At 38.5% G+C, this 20,360-nt stretch overlaps 1 protein-coding gene across 3 annotated transcripts in view; it reads right to left on the bottom strand.

Annotated features, from left to right (window-relative positions):
• ACE2 (angiotensin I converting enzyme 2) overlaps positions 1-20,360 on the bottom strand; it is a 70,506-nt gene that overhangs the window by 29,166 nt on the left and 20,980 nt on the right. For all 3 annotated transcript variants that reach the window (XM_006775210.2, XM_015571432.1, XM_015571433.1), the window contains exons 2-4: positions 10,982-11,280; positions 10,047-10,335; positions 1,738-1,896 (exon numbers count right to left, since the gene is read on the bottom strand). In XM_006775210.2, coding sequence (XP_006775273.1) covers positions 1,738-1,896; positions 10,047-10,232 — 345 coding nt within the window. In that variant the 5' untranslated portion in view covers positions 10,233-10,335; positions 10,982-11,280. The remainder of the gene's footprint in view (positions 1-1,737; positions 1,897-10,046; positions 10,336-10,981; positions 11,281-20,360) is intronic.

Genomic DNA, 20,360 nt, shown 5'->3' with positions numbered 1-20,360 from the left:
GGATTAACATCTAGTTAGTAAGTAAATCCAAAGAATGCAAAATAATAAATATCAACTTGTAAGAAGATAAAGGCCATATGGTTTCATCTTTCTTCTTCTCATGCATTTTTTTCTTTTTATAGATGCAGATTAGAACACAGAGTTCCAGAGGAAAAACAACTAAGAAAGAAGACTTTGATGTTAAATAGCCAAGTATTTCAATAGATTAGATGAAGGGTCTATAAACTATGACCTGCAGACCAAATCCTATCTGCTTCCTATTTTTGTAAAGTTTTATTGGAACACGGCAACACCTATTTGTTTCTGCATTAGCTATGGCTGATTTCCCACTATAACAGCAGACTTGACTTATTGTGACAGAGACAATACAGCCCACAAAACCTAAAATATTTGCTATCTTTACCTTTACATAACAGTTTGTTGACTCCTGGGCAAGAGAGATGGAATGAAACAGGGGTGAATATAGGCTTTCTCAAATTTGCACAAACTAGCCACCTAAGAATAGAATTTTAAAAGGTATCCCTTCAGAACATTTGGAGACTTCATTCACAGTGACATTGATATGAGTCAAACATGGAATTTGTCAAAAAACAACACACAATCAAACAACAAGACCTAATACTAGTATAGTCCTAGATTGTCTTAGTAGATGTAGAGCACAAGGTGCAGAATGTTACATTGCTGCTCACCTCTGTGCAGACAGGGACCAACTCAGAGTGCTATGTTTATCCTAGAGAGAAAATAACTCAACTAGTTAAAAAAATATTAGCAGTCTTCATTTATTTAAAGACTATTATAAGAAAGAGCAATTTGTCTTTAGAAGGCAGAAGAGAGTGGAGGTAAATCCCCTACCACTCAATGGAGTGAGTATCATTCCATCAATTAGAGGAAACCATATGTGAAACTGATGTCTTGGAAAGAGGTGAATCACCCATCCCTAAAGCAGTTTGAGCTGAGGTTCTTAGGCACTTGTTAAAGAGGTTGCACCCTGAGCAAAGAGCGCCCCTCAGAGGAGCCCTGCATTGGGTTCCGATGGCCCAGCTCTAGCTCTCCAAAAAATAAAAAGTAAAAAAAAAATAAAATAATAATAATAATAATAATAAAGAGGTTGCAGAGGAGAGTCAAGAATGAAAGAAGAAAAGAATTAGACTTCAATATGAGGTTTCTCAAGCTTGGCACTATTGACATTTTAGACCAGATAATTCTTTGTTGTTTGGGGATGTCTTGTGCATTGCATATGCTTAGCAGCCTCCCTACCCACTAGATGTCAATATCATCTCTGCCAAATTGTGACCACCAGAAATGTCTCCAGACATTTTTAAATGTCCCTGGGAGGCAAAATGACCCCCAACTGTGAACCATGGACATAGACTAAGTGTGTTATTCAGGATGCCTGGTCCTCAGGAAGGTAACCTCTGTTTAGGGTGTCCATATATACTACAGTTCCCAAACAATCCCAGTTTAACTCTGTGTCCTAACATAATTATACATGTCTTCTTTCACTCTCAAAAAGATTCTAGTTTGGATGATAAATTATGTGGTCGCCCCACTTAAGCCCAGAGCTCTTTTTAATGTCAGCATGCCACTCTTTGCAGATAAAGGAAGCAGCCATGGGTGATATTAATGTGTTTTTTGTGGTTTTTTTCTTTATTGATTAAGGTATTACATATGTATCCTTAATGTTTACTATTCCCCAATATTTCAACTCTTGAGATCAATGCTAGAATGTTCACATACTTGTTTGCTCTTGTCTGGTGAGAGCACTGATGACCCATTCTGCTGAAGGACCTGCAATTGACGCTTGATTGTAGGATTCTGAATTTCTTGTAGTGGATAAGTTTGGGCAAGCTTGGACTGCTGTTCATAAAAGGCAGACCACTTGCTGTCGGCTTCATTCTGAAATGACAAAAATATAAAATTAAAGTCGGAATGACACTACCTGAACAGACAGAATAGAAGGTATGGTCCAAAAAATATCTGGTGGAACATCTAATATTTCCTAAGGGTTTTAGTTCTCTACTTTGCTGACGGTCGAGGCTTAGGTTAAGAGTGACCAGAACACTCCTGCTCACTCTCTCTTTTTGGCCCACTGCCTGCCTAGTTTTCCCAAGAGTCCTATCCCTAGAACTGGAAGTAAATTCTCACAGATGATTCACATTGTAGGGCCCTGGAATTTATAGCCTTAGCACTGTGACATGTGTGAGTTTATCAGGATTCAAGGGTGAATGTTCAAAAGGGAGAGCTTAGTAGAGCTTAGCATGGATTTAATGTGAATATAGCATCTCATGACTGTGGGAACCATGAGAAATGAGCACTAGTTTGCAGTAAGCTCCATAGTGTCATGACTTACCAGATATTGTGATCTTAAATTATGTTCCCCAAAGAAGGTTGTCCAGAATATGGCCATTTGGTAGCCATGATGATTTTTTACCATAAAATACCATCCAAAGAAACCAACAAGCACATGATGATGCCAGGACTCACTTCTCCCCCATCTTGAACATCAGCAGGCAAATGGACTCCTACAGACTTCTCTAGTGCAGTCTTCCCTCAATGCAAAAATTCCCATTTATCAGACTAAAGTGAGCAATTACTTTGTACATTGTACTTCTCTGGACCATATAAAAGTGGTAGCATATAAGGCAAGCAAGAACTCCATTCTTCGACTAGCTGTGTGACCTTGGGCAGATTACTTAGCCTCTCTGAGCTTCAGTTACCTTATCTGTAAAATTAGGGTAATAATAAAACTTACTTCAAAGGATTGTTTTAAGGGTAAGAAGAATGAACAAATAAGAAAATGCTTAGTAGAGTGCCCAATGCATCCTATGCATTCAAACAAAGTTTGCTATTTTTTTCTCTCTTTAGTACTTAATAGAAAAACATCCTTGTTCTTACATTGCTTGCAGTTTTATCTGATGGATAAGATATGCATCATGAATTGTTCGTTAATGAGACATAACAGCATAAAATAATATATATAAACTCTGAATAAGTCAAGCAATTTCAGTTATAGGAAAAGAGAGATTCATTCAGACAACTAGATTTGGCCAAGCCCTCATGGAGAAGGTGGGACCTAAGACAGACTTTAAAGTAGGTAGGAGTTGGATGTGTGTAAAGTACTCTGAAAAATAATTTACCTCATTTGATCTTCTTAACAATCCCATTAGATAGAAAACCATTCTGTATCCATTTTTCATGTGTGCATTAAGGGTCTGAGAGAAGTAATAATGGAGCTGGCAATCATCTGCCAGCACCTGAATCTTGGATCCTGTAGTGGACAGACTCTAAGATAATTCCCACGATCCCTACTTCCTAGTGGTACACATTTGTGTGATCTCCTCCCCTTAAGTGTGAGCAGGACCCACTTCTAAGAAGTAGCATATACCAAAGAAGACAGGATGTACATGTTTATGTTATATAAGATTGTAATTTTTATCTGGCTGGAGGACTCTGTGTCCCTTGCTGATTTTGATGCAGCAAGATGTCATGTTGTGAACTATCCTGTGGAAATAACCACATGGCAAGGAATTAAGTATGGCCTCTGGCTGACATCCTGCAGGAAACTAAGGACTTCAGTTCAGCAGCATACAGGGATCTGAATGCTACCACTAACCATATTAGCTTGGACGCGATTCATCCCCTGCCAAGCCTCAGGTGAGAACACAGCTGTAACCAGGATCTTGATGGCAACTAGAGGCTCAGGAGCAGAAGATACAGCTAAGCTTTTCCTGGACTTATGACTCACAGAAGCTGTGAGTTAATAAATGTGTGTTGCTTTAAGCTGCTAAGCTTGTGGTAATTTTTTACACAATAGATAACTAATACAGATTCCAGGCATGACTGCACTTTTCAGACCAAGTAATTTTACTTTTATCTTGTGAATACTAGGGAGTCACTTAGGGGTTCCAAGCAGGCATTTGACATTATGGAAGTGGTGCATGGAAGTGATAACAGTGGATCAGACAAGAGGTGAAAAGGTGGCAGCAGAAATGGAAAATGATTTATCTCTTTATTGAGATCAAACAACCCCTCAGAAACTACTTCTCAATTAATCTTCACAAACAATATTATAGGTAGTTATAATATCTCCATTTCACAAATGAGGGAAATGAGGCACAGAGTGGATAAGGAACTTTACCTAGGTCACACAACTAGTAATTGGAAGAACCAGGATGCCAACCCAGATATATTTACCTCTAAAGCTAATGCTCTCTAACCACTGACTTAGATTGCATTCAACACATCCTAGACTTCTAACATGCATGAGTTGGAAGGAGTGAGCTATAGAAAGAATAATTTTGTCTACAGCACAGACTCATTGATGTAACCCAGTACTCAATTCTCAATCCCTACCCTTATTCACACAATCCAGAATGACTTACTGTCAAGCAAAATTTCTGGTAAAATTTTGATACTAAATGATAGGAATAATTTTATTCTCAATCAACTTTGAAAACAACTCACCATTTCCTGCACTATGCTAGTAGTGTAAATTCAACTTCTACACCAATTAAATAACTCACAGGTGAAACCTGAGTTCTGATCAGGTATCTACATGAGGACTCTGACCACCATCTATTTTGTAAGTAAAAGTTTATTGTCACATATTCACACCCATTTATATATTGGCTATGGCTGCTTTCACACTACAATGGCAGAGTAGGATAAAGGTGGGAAAGCCCATAAGCCTGAAATATTTACTGTCTGGGCTGTTACAGAAAAAGTGTTCTGATCTTTCACTTTGATCTATACATTTACAGGAAATACAGGGGACAAAAGAACATGTAAAGCAGCACTAAGAGTGCACAATCAGCAAACCTAGAAAGTGGAAGTTTCTATAGGACCAACAATTCAATTTCTCCACAAATAAATTGCAAAAAAAAAAAAAAAAACCAGAGAGGGACTCTATAGATTAAAAAAGGCTTGAAATACATCCATCAAAATTACTGAAAGAAAATAACCTTGCTGGATTCTGATTCAAATAAACTAGCTGAATTTTTTTTTAAAGGAGACAGTAGGGAACATTTGACTATTGACAAACTGTATGATGATACTGAGGAATCATTGTTTTTAGCATGCTAGTATTATTAAGGTTGTTGCAAAAATTCTTACTTTGAGAGTCACAAGTTGAAATACTTACACATAAAACTATATGGTGTTTGGGATTTCCTTCAAATAATTCAATAAATGTGGATCAGGGAGAAAAATAAAACAAGATTGGCCAAACTGTTGATTGATAATTGGTGAAGCTGGGTGATGAGTATTAGGATATTCAATATACTAGTCTTTCTTCTCTCACATGTTTCAAAAATTTTATAAAGATACATACAATGGAATGCTACTTGGCAATAAAAGGAACAAAGTAATATTACATGTTACAACATGCAAAGTAAAAGAAACCAGTCACAAAGACCACCTATTGTATGAGTGTATTGATAGGAAGTGTTCAGAGCAGGTAAATCTGCAGAAACAGAAAGTAGATTAGCTTAGAGCTGGGGTGGAAGAAAGAGTGCTACTGGGCAAGTGGTTTCTTTCTGGAGTGGCTAAAATGTTCTAAAACTAGAGATGGTAATGATCGTACAATTCTGTACATAAACTAAAAAGCATTGAACTGTATACTTTAAATTGGTGAATTTTATGCTGCATAAGTTATATTGCAATAAAGTTGTTAAAGCCTGCAATAGTAAAAGCAAAGAAAAAAAATCACCTCATTCTCTAAGTCCTATAACAAGATCTGAAATCCCCATGGAACTGCTCTAAAACAAAGGATTTAGCCAAATTAATGTAATGCTCTTTTACCCAGGTACCTGGTGCACACTAAGAAGCAGCAGTAGTTACTCACCACCAGACTACCCTCCCTAGGTGTAGCTGGTGGTTACCTGGCATCCAGTCAGAGTGCTTAGATCAATGAATAATTGTGCCAAATTTAGGTGTATTTAACCATGTCATGTTGAGTTGCTCAAGCTTAATTTCACCAAAATTACATCACTGACCTGGGACATTATCAAGTCTTCATGACAAAAGGAAACTAGCAAGAGCAAGGCCTCTGATATATTTCACCAATGTTAATTGTCTACAGGGAGAATTTATCCATTCGAAAAGTGTTATCTACTGAATTATCTTGACTGTACTCATCTACCCCCTTCCATTTCAAGAGACAAAGAACTGACTCGCCCAAGGTTATCACAGCCAGCTCAGAAGAGTCATGTGAGCATCAGATTTCCTGAATTCCATTGTATTTGCAGCACAATGATCTTTTTCCAACCTGTACCTGTGTGTAGGTATTTGTGCGTGTCAGGGAGGGTGGGACAGACTCACTGGAGATAGATGAAGTCGACATTCTCCTCTTGGGCACATAGTAGGAGTCTAAAATTCCCCTGTTCTAAGTTCACTGTGATGCCAGCCCTAAAGGCAGAGGAATCAAGGTTTAGGAATCAGAAATGCCCGAGAACTCTAGGGGACCCCAGAAACAAAGGGCTGAAGAAGCCCCAGAGAGTATGCAAAGGCTAACTATGGGCATCCTGCTCTCTCTTTACAGTTTCTTACAACTCCCCAAGAAATACTTATTAAGGGTTCTCTGAGACCTTTGAGGCTCCAAGAGGGCATTATTCAACACCCACTTCAGCTGCTGGAGCAGCTTTAGTAGCTACTGACAGTCACTGGAACAATGAGCCAGGATGTCTCTGCCACAATAGGAAAAAAAAAAACAACCCTTTTGATTTTATATGGATCCTATTTCAAAAATCAAACCAACAATAAATTTACAAAAAAGGGAAAGTTTAAAAAAAAAGTACTATTATTTTACTCAGAAAATAATTACAGTTTAATTGTGAATACTCAGTCTCAAACATGAAAACTATATTTGCTATAAAGGGGGCAATTTATTATATATTATATTACAAGTGTTTGATAATTTATTTTTACTGAATTTCTGAACTATTTGGGAACCTGTTTTGAACCAAGCTTTTCTCCTTATCTCGATCTGATGGAACTCTCCTAAGTAGGGAGCATTTGGGACACTACACTGATCAAGTTTTGATGCCTTCTATTATTTTAAGGTATGTTTACACAACTTGATCTAAAAATCTACATGCTAGGTCAGATTCATAGACTGACAAACCCAATATTTTGACTCTGAAATATGGCCCAAATTTCCCTTACCATAGTATCTATTGCTACAATAATACTACATAACAAAAAAAAAAAAAAAAAAATTTTTAACGGTATAAGTGTTTTTTTTTTAGGTGCCTGGAATCACAGTAGTTGCCAGGAAGCTCTGCCGATATTGACTTGATTAGCTTACCACTTTTGGGGGGGCGGTTCTGCTGGGACAATTACTTCATGTATCTCTCATTCTTTAGCTGGCTAGCCCAGGCATGTTTTCATGGTAAAGGCAAAGGAGCAAAGGACAAGCCCCATCATTCAAGTCCATTCGAAGCCTCCACTTGCATCATGTCTGCTAACATCCCATCGATGTAATTAAGTGACATGATGAACACATTTACATCACTTTCAGTGGAATGGCACTGCACAGTGACATACCCTTGGGCATTGATATAGGAAAGGGTAAAGAACTGGGTCCCTCAATGTACTTGACCATACTTCCTTACCCGGAGAGGATCTACAAACCTTACATTTGCTAAAATACTTCAAGAACCTATTTATAGTTTTCAATGTCTCACTTTTCTAGATTAAAAAGTAGCCTGGTTTTCACATTACTCGGCAATAAAAAAAAAAGGAAATCTTGCCATTCTCAATAATATGGGTGGGCTTAGAGGATATTAAGTGAAATAAGTCAGACAAAGACAAACACTGTATGATTTTACTTATATGTCAAATCTAAACAAAACAAAATAAAAACAGACCCATAGATACAGAGAACAAGCTGATGTTTGCCGAAGGCGAGGGAGGTGGCAGGATGGGGGGGTTGAAAAAATGAATGGCCTAGTTTTACAAGTCTTACCAGTTTTACCACCTGTGATGTAAATAGCGCTTCCTTCTATTTGTTATAAATTTATCTCTTTTGAGCTTTTATAAGTACCATGTTTCTAGCATGAAGAGATTTGGCCAATACAATTGTGAAAATGCTATCCTTTCTTGTTTCTCCTCAGACTAATTTTTTTTTTCTTTGTGAGTCAGGCTTTGTACAGCTAATTCTGCTTTCCCTCCTAATTCTTTCTGAACTCCTTAAATCGTTCCAGTTGCTCTCTTTGGGGGAAAATTCTTCATTTCTAAAATGGCCACCAGCAGCATTTCTAAGCATCCTGCTCACCTTGGTACCTCTCATAGCACCTGCCGCAGTGTCTGTTTCATTAGGGCATATCAATATATATGTGACAAGAGAATAGAAGAAAGGGTCATTTCCCTCCCTGCCTATTGCTCCCCTCCCCAGGTAAACTCACACACGTGGACCTAAGTGCACCCTTCACCACTGCTTGAGGAAGGAGATATTGAGCCCCTGCTTGCTTCTTGCATTCAAATATTTTCACTCTCCTTGAAGAGGCCCAAACTTTCTGCCGTTTGGTCACACTTCATGTTTATGTTCTTTCGTTTCTGGCCTTTGCTCTGATCAATAGGTGCAATTCAAAATTAATAGCACTTAGTGATCCAGAGATGATTTCAGTAAACATCACTATATATCACTCTATAACAGGCCTTCTCAGTCTCTGGGCACTCAACAGAAGTGTTACAAGTCTCTTCAGTAATTTCAACTCCCTCTCACATTCATAACAATGGTATCTTATTTTTCCATGCTCACAAGCATCAAGTCCTATTCTGGTGGTTTTGTGTACTAATTCAGTCTTCTGAATGACCTTATAAGGCAAACATGAAGGTTATGTTATTTTTTACAGACAAAAAAACCTAAGGTGCAGAGAGGTTAATTAACTAGTTCAAGTTCACTCAGCTAGAAAGTGGTGGAGCCAGGATCTGGAGTTTGACAGTCTGGTTCCAGAGCGCTTACGCATGATGCTGATACACCTTCATCTCCACCTACTGGACCATTCAGCTGAACATGAAAACAAATACACAATTCACTACAAGCACCTCCAACAGAGATCAAATAAAAAGTAAGAAAAGGGCAATGATGAAGAGATGAAACAGAGGTATGACAAAAACATGAGACAAAAAAAACATGATCTCTGACACACTGGGCTGTCAAAATCTCCTGGATTTCTTTGAGCTTTAGAAAAAGAAAAATTTAAAAAAAACACTCTGTTTACAAATTTCAAATAAAATAGTAGGTATCAGATTTATTCAGTCCAGTGAATGACAGTTATTTAGTTTAAGCATACAAACTTACTAATTATTTGAAAAAATAAACTTCTGAACTACATTTTTGAAGGAATGTATTGCCGTACAAGTGCCACAAAAATTTATTTCTTAAATAATGTTGCTCAATATCCAGCACTAAAAGTGGAAGAATACTTCTTTGAGATCTGTAAGAGAAGAAACCTTAAACCCGTATACTCATCTAACAAAACATCTTGCTTTCCCAGAGCATTCTGAAATTTGTCAGAACTGTTTTAATTGTATTTTTTCTTGGAGGGCTCTGGGTGGATTCTGAGACTTTTGCAAGTCCCTCGGAGAGAGCTCTGTGACAGCGAAGAAAGAAATTCCTAAGTCCAGCCTCACCCAACCAATTGTTAGATAATTACTATCTAGCTCTTTCACCAAGCCTCCAGGTGCATTTTTCAGTTAACATATTATTTTAGAGAGTCTCTAGATATTCCTGTTCACATCACTAACTTATGGCATTTCCATGAAATGCTTTGAAACCCTGACAATTATGGTAGCAACCTTATGAGGCACGTTCACTGTTTTCCGAGCATCTGAACTGAGACCAGTGAACTATTTTGTAACAATTTTCCAAATGAACCCCAAGTTCAATTAAGTTTAGTCATCTGGGACTTCAGAATCAGAAATACTGAAGCAAATATCCAACTTCCCAGCTCAGAGTATTTCTTTGATTTCCATTTTCAGTTGTATGGGCAGTAATCTAACCTGTAAGAAGTAATAAATGCTCATATGAAGCCATGCACACTCACCATTTTTTGGACATTCTCGTCGGTAATATTGGTGTTATAATCCCAAGAAGCGAGTGCACTTTCATGAGACAGGTCTTCAGCTTTAGAGTTAAAATTGTCCAAAAATATCTTGGCCTTTTCCTCAGTGGAGGATTGAGCAGCAGCTACAGCAACAAGGCTGAGAAAGAGCCAGGAAGAGCCTGACATCTTTCCCTGTGCGCCAAGATCCCATTCACTGAAGAACTTCCCCTAGAGTAAAACCTCTTCATGAGTTTTTCTCTCTCATCAGCCTTTGAACTTGGGTTGGGCACTGAGCGGGGAAGACAGAAAAAAAAAGGAAGAAGAAACAGTAAACAATCTGATGAACCAATAGAAAGTTCATCCTAGAGAGGACAGATATGTACGCATATTTTAAAATGATTTTTAAAGTAAATCAAATAAACAAATGTTATTCATTAATCCCAGAGAATCATAGCTTTCCTAGCTTTTATGGCCAAATCAAAACTTGTACATTTGGTTAATAAGTTCCTAAAAAGCTGTTAAAAATACACTGAAGGTGTTATAATTTTACAGTGACCAAAGAAGCCTCGAATTAAGGATCATGTAAGGAATATTGTTACTTATCTGTTTTTCAGACAATTCCATTTAACAGAGAGTTATCCCTACTTTCTTTTTATTTCAAGTTTATATTCACAGAAACTATCTACTTGGGTAACATTTTCCCTTCCTAAATAAATGACGTAGCCCTTGTATTTATGAAATTCATTTCTTTCTGATACATTTTAAATTTCACAATTATTTTTCAAAATAATAAGACTACCCTCCACTCCACAGGTTAACTCTCCTGATCTAGCTTGGAAAAATTTAAAAAGGTTCAGTTTCTATTTCTGAGATGACTATGGTAAACGCTGGTTCTATGACTGACTTCATTGTGTACCTCCTTCCCTTTCACTTACCTGTTCAAACCTCAGGCAAAGTCACAAGGAAATGAGAATGCCTCTGCATGGTATGAAATTCAAGGAGTGTCCATGTCAAGCTCTGGTCATCTTTAGCCATAGGATCATGGCAATATAGAGTTCAAAGAAATTTCAGTAGTTATCCTGGTGAATCTTCAGGAGCCGAATCAGTGTCCTCATTCAGAAGGTGTAAGTATTCATGCCACAGATAAAAGAGAGGAGCCTCTTTAAATGGCAAGGCTCGTGGGTCTGGGTGACTGTGATTATGAAACCTTCACACAGGGGAAACATTTCTTCACCTAGAAAAACAAGTCTTCCAGGTCTAGGTGAAATTACAGTAATTAAGCCTGTAAAAAAGTTTTCATCTCTTCCCCTTACTCCAAAGCTGTACATATCACTGTAGAATTGGAAAAATAATTTAAAGTAAATGTTTTCCATTAAATTTATGTCATTTAAGCACTACAAACAATCTAGAGGTAAATATTTTTATCACCATTATACAGATTATGAAACTGAGACCCAGAGAAGTTAAACAAATTGTCAAACCTCATTCACCTGATAAGTGATAGAGGCTGGATGTAAATGCAAGCAGCTTGATTCTAGAGTATAGGTCTTTAAGTTGCAGTCAGTCAAAGAGCAGTGATGGGGTGTAGATCAACACCAGCAGAGGGACAGTGCTGATGCTGTTTGTCTGTGAAAATCATGGATTTTGGTCCCACCACATCAAAAAGAGATTCTTACTGCCATTGATGTGACTCATCGTACACGAATCTTTTAAGAAGTTAAGGAGTTGATAAATTTAAGTAATTACAACAACAAACTTTGAAGAAAGTAACATGGGGGGGAGGGAATCAGTGAAATTTCAGTAAGACACCTCCCACGTTTGAGGAGCTGAGATCTACTCACTTCTCACAGGCATTAGGGGAATAACCAGTCAAGAAAAGAGGAAACACAGCATAAGGCTCTGAACAAAGAGCTACAATCCTACCTTAATAAAAGCTGAAACAAAACTCTACTGAGGTGACTTCCTGAATGAAGCTAGGGTTCAGGAAAAAAATGGGAGTAGTCCAACTTCAATTCACTAAGACAGAACATAAGATTAATGTATTCAAATTAAAATGGAGAAAACAGGATGTAAACTCTGAGAGCTAAAAACAGTGTCAAAGAGCCTGAGATAACAGCGAGGCAGGAAAGTTCTGGAAGCCAAGAAATTTTGAGAAGCGAGGGAAATAGGTAAACTGTCCACAATAATTCTGTAGGAAAATCAACTCAGTGATGGCCAACTGCAAGTAGTGACTGTATTGGTGGAATTTTTTCACTCTCCAATGAGAAGATGTCACTGTTCTGACACCTATCCAGAAGCATTCAGCCCATTTTGAAAACGCAAATAAATACACTAAAGACCCAGGGGGTGGGACCCATATAAACAACTGGCCTAAAGAAAGGATTGTCATTGAGAAAGAATGAAACCAGAGAGCATTAGGAGATTGGAGATGCAGAAAACCTGTTCTACTTCTCAAAAAGGCTGGAGGGTGAATTTTATAAAGGTATAAAGGGTAGAAGGAAGAGCTCTTGATCTTGGCATCTCACAAAACTATAAAATATAATTTGTAGAATGTGGTTTGCACTTGGAGAATATATATCTCTGGCCCTAAATATACTATACTAGAGGCCCTGTGCATGGGTGGGGTCTGGCTGGCCTGCCCCGATCTGGCAAATGGGGCCAACCGGCTGCAGGGAGGGGATGCGGGAAGTTGGCTGGCCAGCCCTGCCACCTGGTCAAACTCATGGTTGAACTCCCAGTTGAGGGGATAATTTGCATATTAACCTTTTATTATATAGGACTAGAGGCCCAATGCACGAAATTCGTGCACTTGGCGGGGGAGGTGGTCCCTCAGCCTGGCCTGTGCCCTCTTGGGGAGCGGGCCTAAGCTATCAGTCGGACATCCTTAGTGCTTCCAGGGAGGTGGGAGAGGCTCCCTCCACTGCCTCTGTGCCCGCCAGCCATGAGCCTGTGGGAGCACACTGACCACCAGGGGGCAGCTCCTGCATTGAGCATCTGCCCCCTGGTGGTCAGTGTGTGTCATAGCAACTGTTCGTTCCACTCTTTGGCCAATTTGCATATTAGCCTTTTATTATACATGATACCTAGGGATTCACTAGGAACAAGTCAAATGCTGCCTGCCTTATTTCCTTTTGGATAAAAGAATAGAAGAATAAACAAACAAACAAAGACACAGTGTATCTTCCATTTCAATAAGGGATTTAACAAAGTGTAAAGTTCTACCAGAGAGATCTAAATGTCCCCAAAATAACCACACACTGTAGGATTAAGCATTCCTCTGATCAACAATAGTTCATGTCCAAAACAACAAGAATTTTGATTCAATAATGATTTATTGTCTACCTACTATATGCCAGGCACTATTCTATATGTTGGATATACTAATACACTAATAAATAAGACAGGAAATGTTCCTGTGGCTATCATATTATATGACATTGGGTAGAGGAAAGACACAAATAGCTGATGATAAATTCTATGACTTTGCAATAAGCAAGAAAGGAGGATAGTAAATGATGGAGATGAGAGGGGTGACATTTCTCTAAAACCTGAAGGAAGGGATGAAAGCTGTGTGTATATCTAAGGGAAGACTGTTCTAGGCAGAGGGAACAGCAAGTGCAAAGAGTACAGGCAGATCTCATGAACGTGAGAGGCCTTTGTGGTGAGAGCCCAGGCTGGGCGCCACACCAGGAGGGCCTTACAGACAATTGTAGGATTTTGGTTTTTACTCTGAGTAATGTGGGAAGACACTGGAGGGCTTCCAGCAGAGAAGAGATCTGGCAAAAGTTTTAACCGGATCACTCTCACTGCCGATTAGTAAGCAGACACTAAGGGACAAGGGTAGATGCAGGTAGACCAGCCAGGGAGCTACTACAGCAACCCAGTCAATCAGGTTAAATAAAAGCTTAATATGAACTGTAAATCCAACTTGGCTTCCCAACAAAAGGCAAATCCATCTTAGATTCTCTTACAGTTTGTTAATACAAGTATTATATGTAAATTAATTTAGAGCATCATGCTCGTTTCTGATAACCACAATGTAGAGAGACACAGGAGAGCATCCAGAGGAAAATAAATAAATGGATCTAAGATAATGTCATCTGAAGCACAGTTCAGACATGGAAGAGAAGACTTAGGGTGGACAGTTCTCCTCCATCATGGGGCCATCATTTAGAAGACTTAACTAGCATAATAGATTTACTCTGCCACTTATTACTTATGTGATTTTAGGCAGGTAATATTCCCTGTACCTAATTTCCTTATTTCAAAGCTGATAACAATCTCATAGGGATGGTATAAGTATTATATGAATCAATACTTGAGAACACAGAGAAGAATGCTGTGAGCCTAATAATAAAAGCCACTCGAAATGAGAGGAGCTGTGTCATAATCAGGGAACTTTGAGAAGTGAGGGAAATGGGAGAATTGTCCATAGTAGTTCTGTAGGAAACTGGTATAGTCCGAGAATAAACAGGCTCACATAAACAAAACTAAAATGTACTGCTTGGGTTATACCAGTTTTGCATTTTTAAACCATTTAAGGTAGAAATGTTTCTAAAATATATTCCATCCTAATCAGGATATTGCCTGTACATTATTTTGTATCTCTCTCTTTTTTTTTTTTTACAATGACTCACTGTCATCAATTTGAAAATTGTTTACTGACTAAGCTGTAATATGACAATGTCTTCAAGGCTTTACATTGAATGGCTCCAAACAGCTTTATTGCTCTTAATTCTGCTATCTGTGTAGGCTCTGAATTCACTGTCACTTCTTGAAGAATCTACTTCTAGTAGCCCTGCCCACCATAAATCCCCTCCCTGTTTCTGATATGCTACCAGCTAAAACCTAAATGGAAACTAGATAACCATGGAGTTCAATCAGAGAGCTCCCTCTTCATAGGCTCAGATCTGAGGGTGGGTCTCCACTCTGCTGGAGCAAAGTGCATAGACTTTGAGATCCATAGCGCCCTTATTGCTCATACTTTTTACATACTTCCAATACTGTAGCCATAAATGGTGAGATTGCCAAATAGCTCTAGCAAAAACTTCTTCAAATTTGTCAAGTTGAGAGGATAACTTCGGTAAACTTCAGAGGAAAAAAATTATGCTTCAGGCAATTTCTTAAAATTGATAGAATTAATGCTTCTGACAGAAATAAGAAAGCATATCAAGAATATAAAGTGTAAAGAGTTTAAAACTTACATGGCCAAGAATTATTTGCATTTGGTACAATTGGTTTTGACCACATATTTATTATAAAAAGTGAATTTATAAGTACTTTAGAGAAAATAAATAAGTTGGCTTTTTAGCCCAAAGGAAAAACTAAAACTCTTTCCTGTTTACATTTCTAGTTGCATAGTGGTCGTTTTTTCCCTATAGATAGAGCAAATATAATCTTCAGTAGCCAAACTGAGAAATATTTCCAACAAAGTTCAAACTTGGGAGGACAAACTGGATTTCAGGGAGTTTGTACTGATTGATTATCAATGACCTGAATTTATGATAATACAGTGCTTGCCATGTAACCCTAATTTATTTTCATACCCAGACTGAAAAATATCAGGCAATACTAGAGCCACTAGCATAAATTTACATCTAGAGCCATAGGAGCAAAACTTGAGCCTTTATCCTAAGGAAAATTATAATCCATGGCAGAGTTTGAACAGAGGAGTGACATATCTCACTTACCTTTGAAAAGAATCACTCTGCTGTGTGGATAACAGACTACATAGGGGCAAGACTATAGGCAGAAAAACCAGTAAGGAGGCTATTGAAATAATCCAGGTGAGTTATGATGGTGGCTTGATGCTAGCAGTAAAATTTGTGAGAAGTGGCTGGATCTTGAATACATTTTAACAGTAAAACCAACAGGACTTACTGGTGAATTGGATGTGGGCTGTGAAAGAAAAAGAGTCAAAGATTACTACAGGGTTTTTAGATTGAACAAGTAGAAGGACAAGGTTGACATCTATTTAGATGGAGAAAGTTGCAGGTAAAATAGTTTGAAGGGAAGAGTAAGAGTTCAGTCAAGTTTGTGATATATGTTAAAGATGAAAGTGAGGGTGTTGAGAAGGCAGTTAAATAAACAAATCTGCAGCTTGGTGGAAAGATCAGGGATGGGGATAAAAATTTGAGAATTGTCAGCTAGAGATAGTTAACCAAATATGTCTTTTCAGTTAAGACCAAAAGGAAACAATATTAATTCTTCACACTCCCAATGTGCTGAAAACTATTACTTAGTCCCAACCTTGAAAGGAAATTTGGATGGATAAATAAAGAAAAATGTTACTTGAAACAACCCCTAGTCCCAAGGAGCCATCTGTGAACTAAACAAGGAGGTTCATGAATTTGGCCAGAGCAATACATTTTCTCATTGGTTTATAGCAAAGTAGACACATCTCAGGAGGACAAGAAGGTTGAGTTGGACCAAGAAAGGGAAGGCAGCTGACATGAGAGATGGTCAAAGTCAAGTAGCTTAGAATCAGTTCAGGTCAAGGCCAACTGGGCATTTAAAGCATAGAAAACTCCTTTTGGAACCAGCTTCTGCCTCCCAGCTAGAGTATGAGGTGACTAAAGATTTTACACTTTGGTTAATTGGTTAATAGTTCCCAATCGGCTCTAAATAGCTTACAATAAGCCTGCATCCCTATTGGCCTCTACCTCAGGCTTCAAAATGAGGCCATGTTTTCTGATCCAACTGGATCACTCTCACGGCCGATTAGCAGAGGTAAGCTTGCTTTCTGGTCTAAAGGACAAGAGAACTTTGTTAAGGCTTTGAAGTTTTCTTCTAGATTATCCTGTAAGACTCTTCCCAAAGATGCTAATGTTTATTTGATTGTAGAACTCCTTTGTTCTCTCTCTCTCTCTCTGGAACCCAAGCAAGTGGGAGATGTAGCAGAAAGTACATTGACTCCAGTTTCCCAAATTGAAGAGATGGGGAGTGGATAAATCACATTATAAATCCCGAGTGCCTAACATCTGAACTTCAAGGAGAATCAATCTGGAAGTTAAAAATTGAAGGGTAGCCTGGCCGGTATGGCTCAGTGGTTGAGCACTGACCTATAAACCAGGAGATCATGGTTGGATTCCCATTCAGGGCACATGCCTGGGTTGTGGGCTTTATCTCCAATAGAGGCTGTGCAGGAGCCAGCCCATCAATGATTCTCATCACTGATGTTTCTATCTCTCTCTCCCTCTACCTTCTTCTCTGAAATCAGTAAAAATATATTTTTAAAAGGGTAAAAGCTTTAATCCCATGTTCACATGAATACATTCAATTGAAATTATAATGGATCAGCCTTACTGTTACTTCATTCTTTGTCATTAAAGGCCCTCCTGATATTTGCCCACCTGACTTCAATCTCGTCAGGAATCTTCTTTGGTTAATAAATATGTTCAGTGCCTAGAAACTATACAACATAAATCCCAAGACAGCATGCATCTTTCCTGGAGACAGTCAGAATGTAGTGGATATTGAGGATATTAATTTGGATTCTATCCAGAAAGGAATCAAGGCCTTATGGCCTTGGAATTTGGATAATGCCTTTGGGCTACAAGATGTTATTTTCTTATCTCAGTGACTCTGAATGGTTTAACTTAAGATTAGGCAAAGCTTCAGCAACCTCTGTGAGGGTGACATCAGTAAGCAACTGAGAAAATTGAAAACTTGAGAAAACACATGCAGGAGCTCTCATACTGAGTGTTTTTCTCTTCTCGGCCTTTTCACTGGATTTTGTGATTGGTGTTACCCAAAGCTTTTTTTTCCCCCTCTCCCCTATTGCAACACTGGAATCTCTCTAAAAGTAGCCAGGAGCAGGAGTCAGTTACAGCTCACTGGGTAGCTTGATAATATTTAGGAAATACTTCAGCATCCCCTCTGAATTTATTTGAAGAAGTCCTTAGGCCCATGTTTTATACAAATTCAATATGAACCTGAAATTCAGGAATAACTCCAATACTTCAATAAAATGGTGCTGAAAAACCTATGATGCTTAAGAGCACAGACACTCTAGAGACACTTTTGGTAGTCTGGATCCATGCCTCAAAGTAACACTCTCCTTAGTAAACTGTAGAAACAGTGGGGATGGGGGATAAAAATCTCCATCTATTACTCAATTGGAATTTCAACCCTGGCACTCCTCTAAGGAGAAAGCTACTGGTAATAAAAATTCAGAGTTTTCAAGGCTCAGGACAAGGTAGCGTATTAGGCCAGGCCCCAAGACACTCATCAGTGAGCATTAGGCATTGGCAATCCAGTACCTTGAAGCTCTCCACTGGGGCCACAGAGCTTCTGACATGTATGGAGATGCTGTGGTCAAGCTGCCAACTAGAATAGTAATAGGGTGATGAATAAAGGCAGAATGGATAAAAAAAATTACCTAAGTTTTGTTTAACAAAGTGAGGAGGAGAAAATGAGAAAGAGAATTCTAGGGCATTAACTAGAGAGTATGGATCTGTCTTTATAGATTATAAATAATGGTTGATATTGATATGCCATGAACTGTGTTAAACAATGTATAAGCATTATCTTCTTGAATCCTCACTGTCACCCTATGAGTAAGGAACTACTATAATTTCCATTTAATAATAGCATACATGAAGACTTAAAGAGGCTAACTAAGCAGCCCAAGTCTAATTAAAAAGTGGAGGTGACCACATTTTAACCCATTTATTCATCATAATGCTCAACTAATTAGGGAGAGGGCTTTGCAAATATTTACTATAGGATATTGGTAGTATCTTGTAAAACTACTTCTTCACTTCTCCTGGTATCAACATCCTTTACAATGTGACTTTGCAGCATCTCCCATCAAGAGATATAATGTAGTTCCTTTCTTCTTGAAACTGCTTTGGCTAATAGAATGTAGCAGAAGTAATAGTAGGCCAATTCTGAAGCTAGGTCTCAAGAATCTCGCTCGATCCCTGGTGGGAGGCAGCCGATGGATGGTTCTCTCTCATCATTCATGTATTGATGTTTCTCTCTCTCTCTCTCCCTCCCTCTCTCTCTCTCTCTCTCCCCACCCCCCCTCAGAGCCAAATAGCCACACAGTGAACAAACCTGAGCTGAACTCCTGGAGAGTGAGAAACCACTGGACCAGAAATGAGGCAATCAGACTCAGGCCATTGTGTACCAGCAAGCCTCCAGCTTCTCTGGCAACTGACCTCAGATGTATGAGTGAGAGCAGCTGAGAACAGAACTTCCCGGGTGAGCACAGACAAAATTGTCAACCCATAGAATCATGAACTAAATAAATGGCTGTTGTTTTAAGCCATGGGTTTTTGAGGTGGCTTTTAATGTAGCAAAAGCTAATTGATACATTCTCTTAACTTTTCCAAAGTCTTTCCAAATTATCTGTTTAGTCAGGATGCTTTGGGGCTGCAAGTAAGAAGCCACTCTTACTCAACTGCTTAAACAATAAGGAAAACATATTAATATACACATAAAAGACTTGACAGGTTAAATCCAGAGTTGGTTAACTTAGTGGCTTAATGATATCATCAAAGACCTCAGTTTCTTTCATCTTTCCACTGTATCACCCTCAGCATGTTGACCTCTGCTCTGATTAAAGCTTCCCTCGTGGTCAGTCACAAGATGGCTACATTCATTTCAGGCATCACATCTAAAAACAACAAAGTGGGAAATGAGGAACTGTTTCTTCCTGTGAATCTCTCTTTTTTAATGAATTTTTATTTATTTTTATTTTTTAAATATTTTTTTATTGATTTCAGAGAGGAAGGGAAAGGGAGAGAAAGATGGAAACATCAATGATGAGAGAGAAACATCGATGGGCTGCCTCCTGCATGGCACTTTTGGGGACTGAGCCCACAACTCGGCATGTGCCCTGACCAGGAATTAAACTGTGATCTCTTAGTTCATGGTTCGAGGCTCAACCACTGAACCACACTGGCTGGCTTCAATGAATTTTTATAATAACAAAGGAAACTTCCCCAGGGGACTTGGATAAATGGATTAAACTAATAAAGTATACATCTGGTTTATGTTGGGAAATGGTAGACATCCAAATAAACTTGGTTCTTTCTTAAGGAAGTAGGAAGGCATGTCTTTCATATAGGTAATATAGGTAGTGCTTTTCCACCCACTGTAGAGGGGTTGTTTCTGGGGATATTTTCTGCAAAGAAATTTTATTCCAACCATGAGTTTGGGTGTTTATGAATTTCAGGCACAGAAGACAGAACATACAAGATCTTCCTGAACTGTACGTTGGTCTGGAGGGAATTTCCATCTTTGTATCAATATCATGCTAATGCCTCTACCCACTGACTATGTAGGATATCTATATATATAGATATA

Source organism: Myotis davidii, unplaced genomic scaffold (genome assembly GCF_000327345.1).
Source record: "Myotis davidii unplaced genomic scaffold, ASM32734v1 scaffold889, whole genome shotgun sequence".
NCBI classification, from domain to species: Eukaryota; Metazoa; Chordata; class Mammalia; order Chiroptera; family Vespertilionidae; genus Myotis; species Myotis davidii.
The sequence above is the reverse complement of the archived record's forward strand: the minus strand, read 5'-3'. Positions and strand labels throughout refer to the sequence as shown.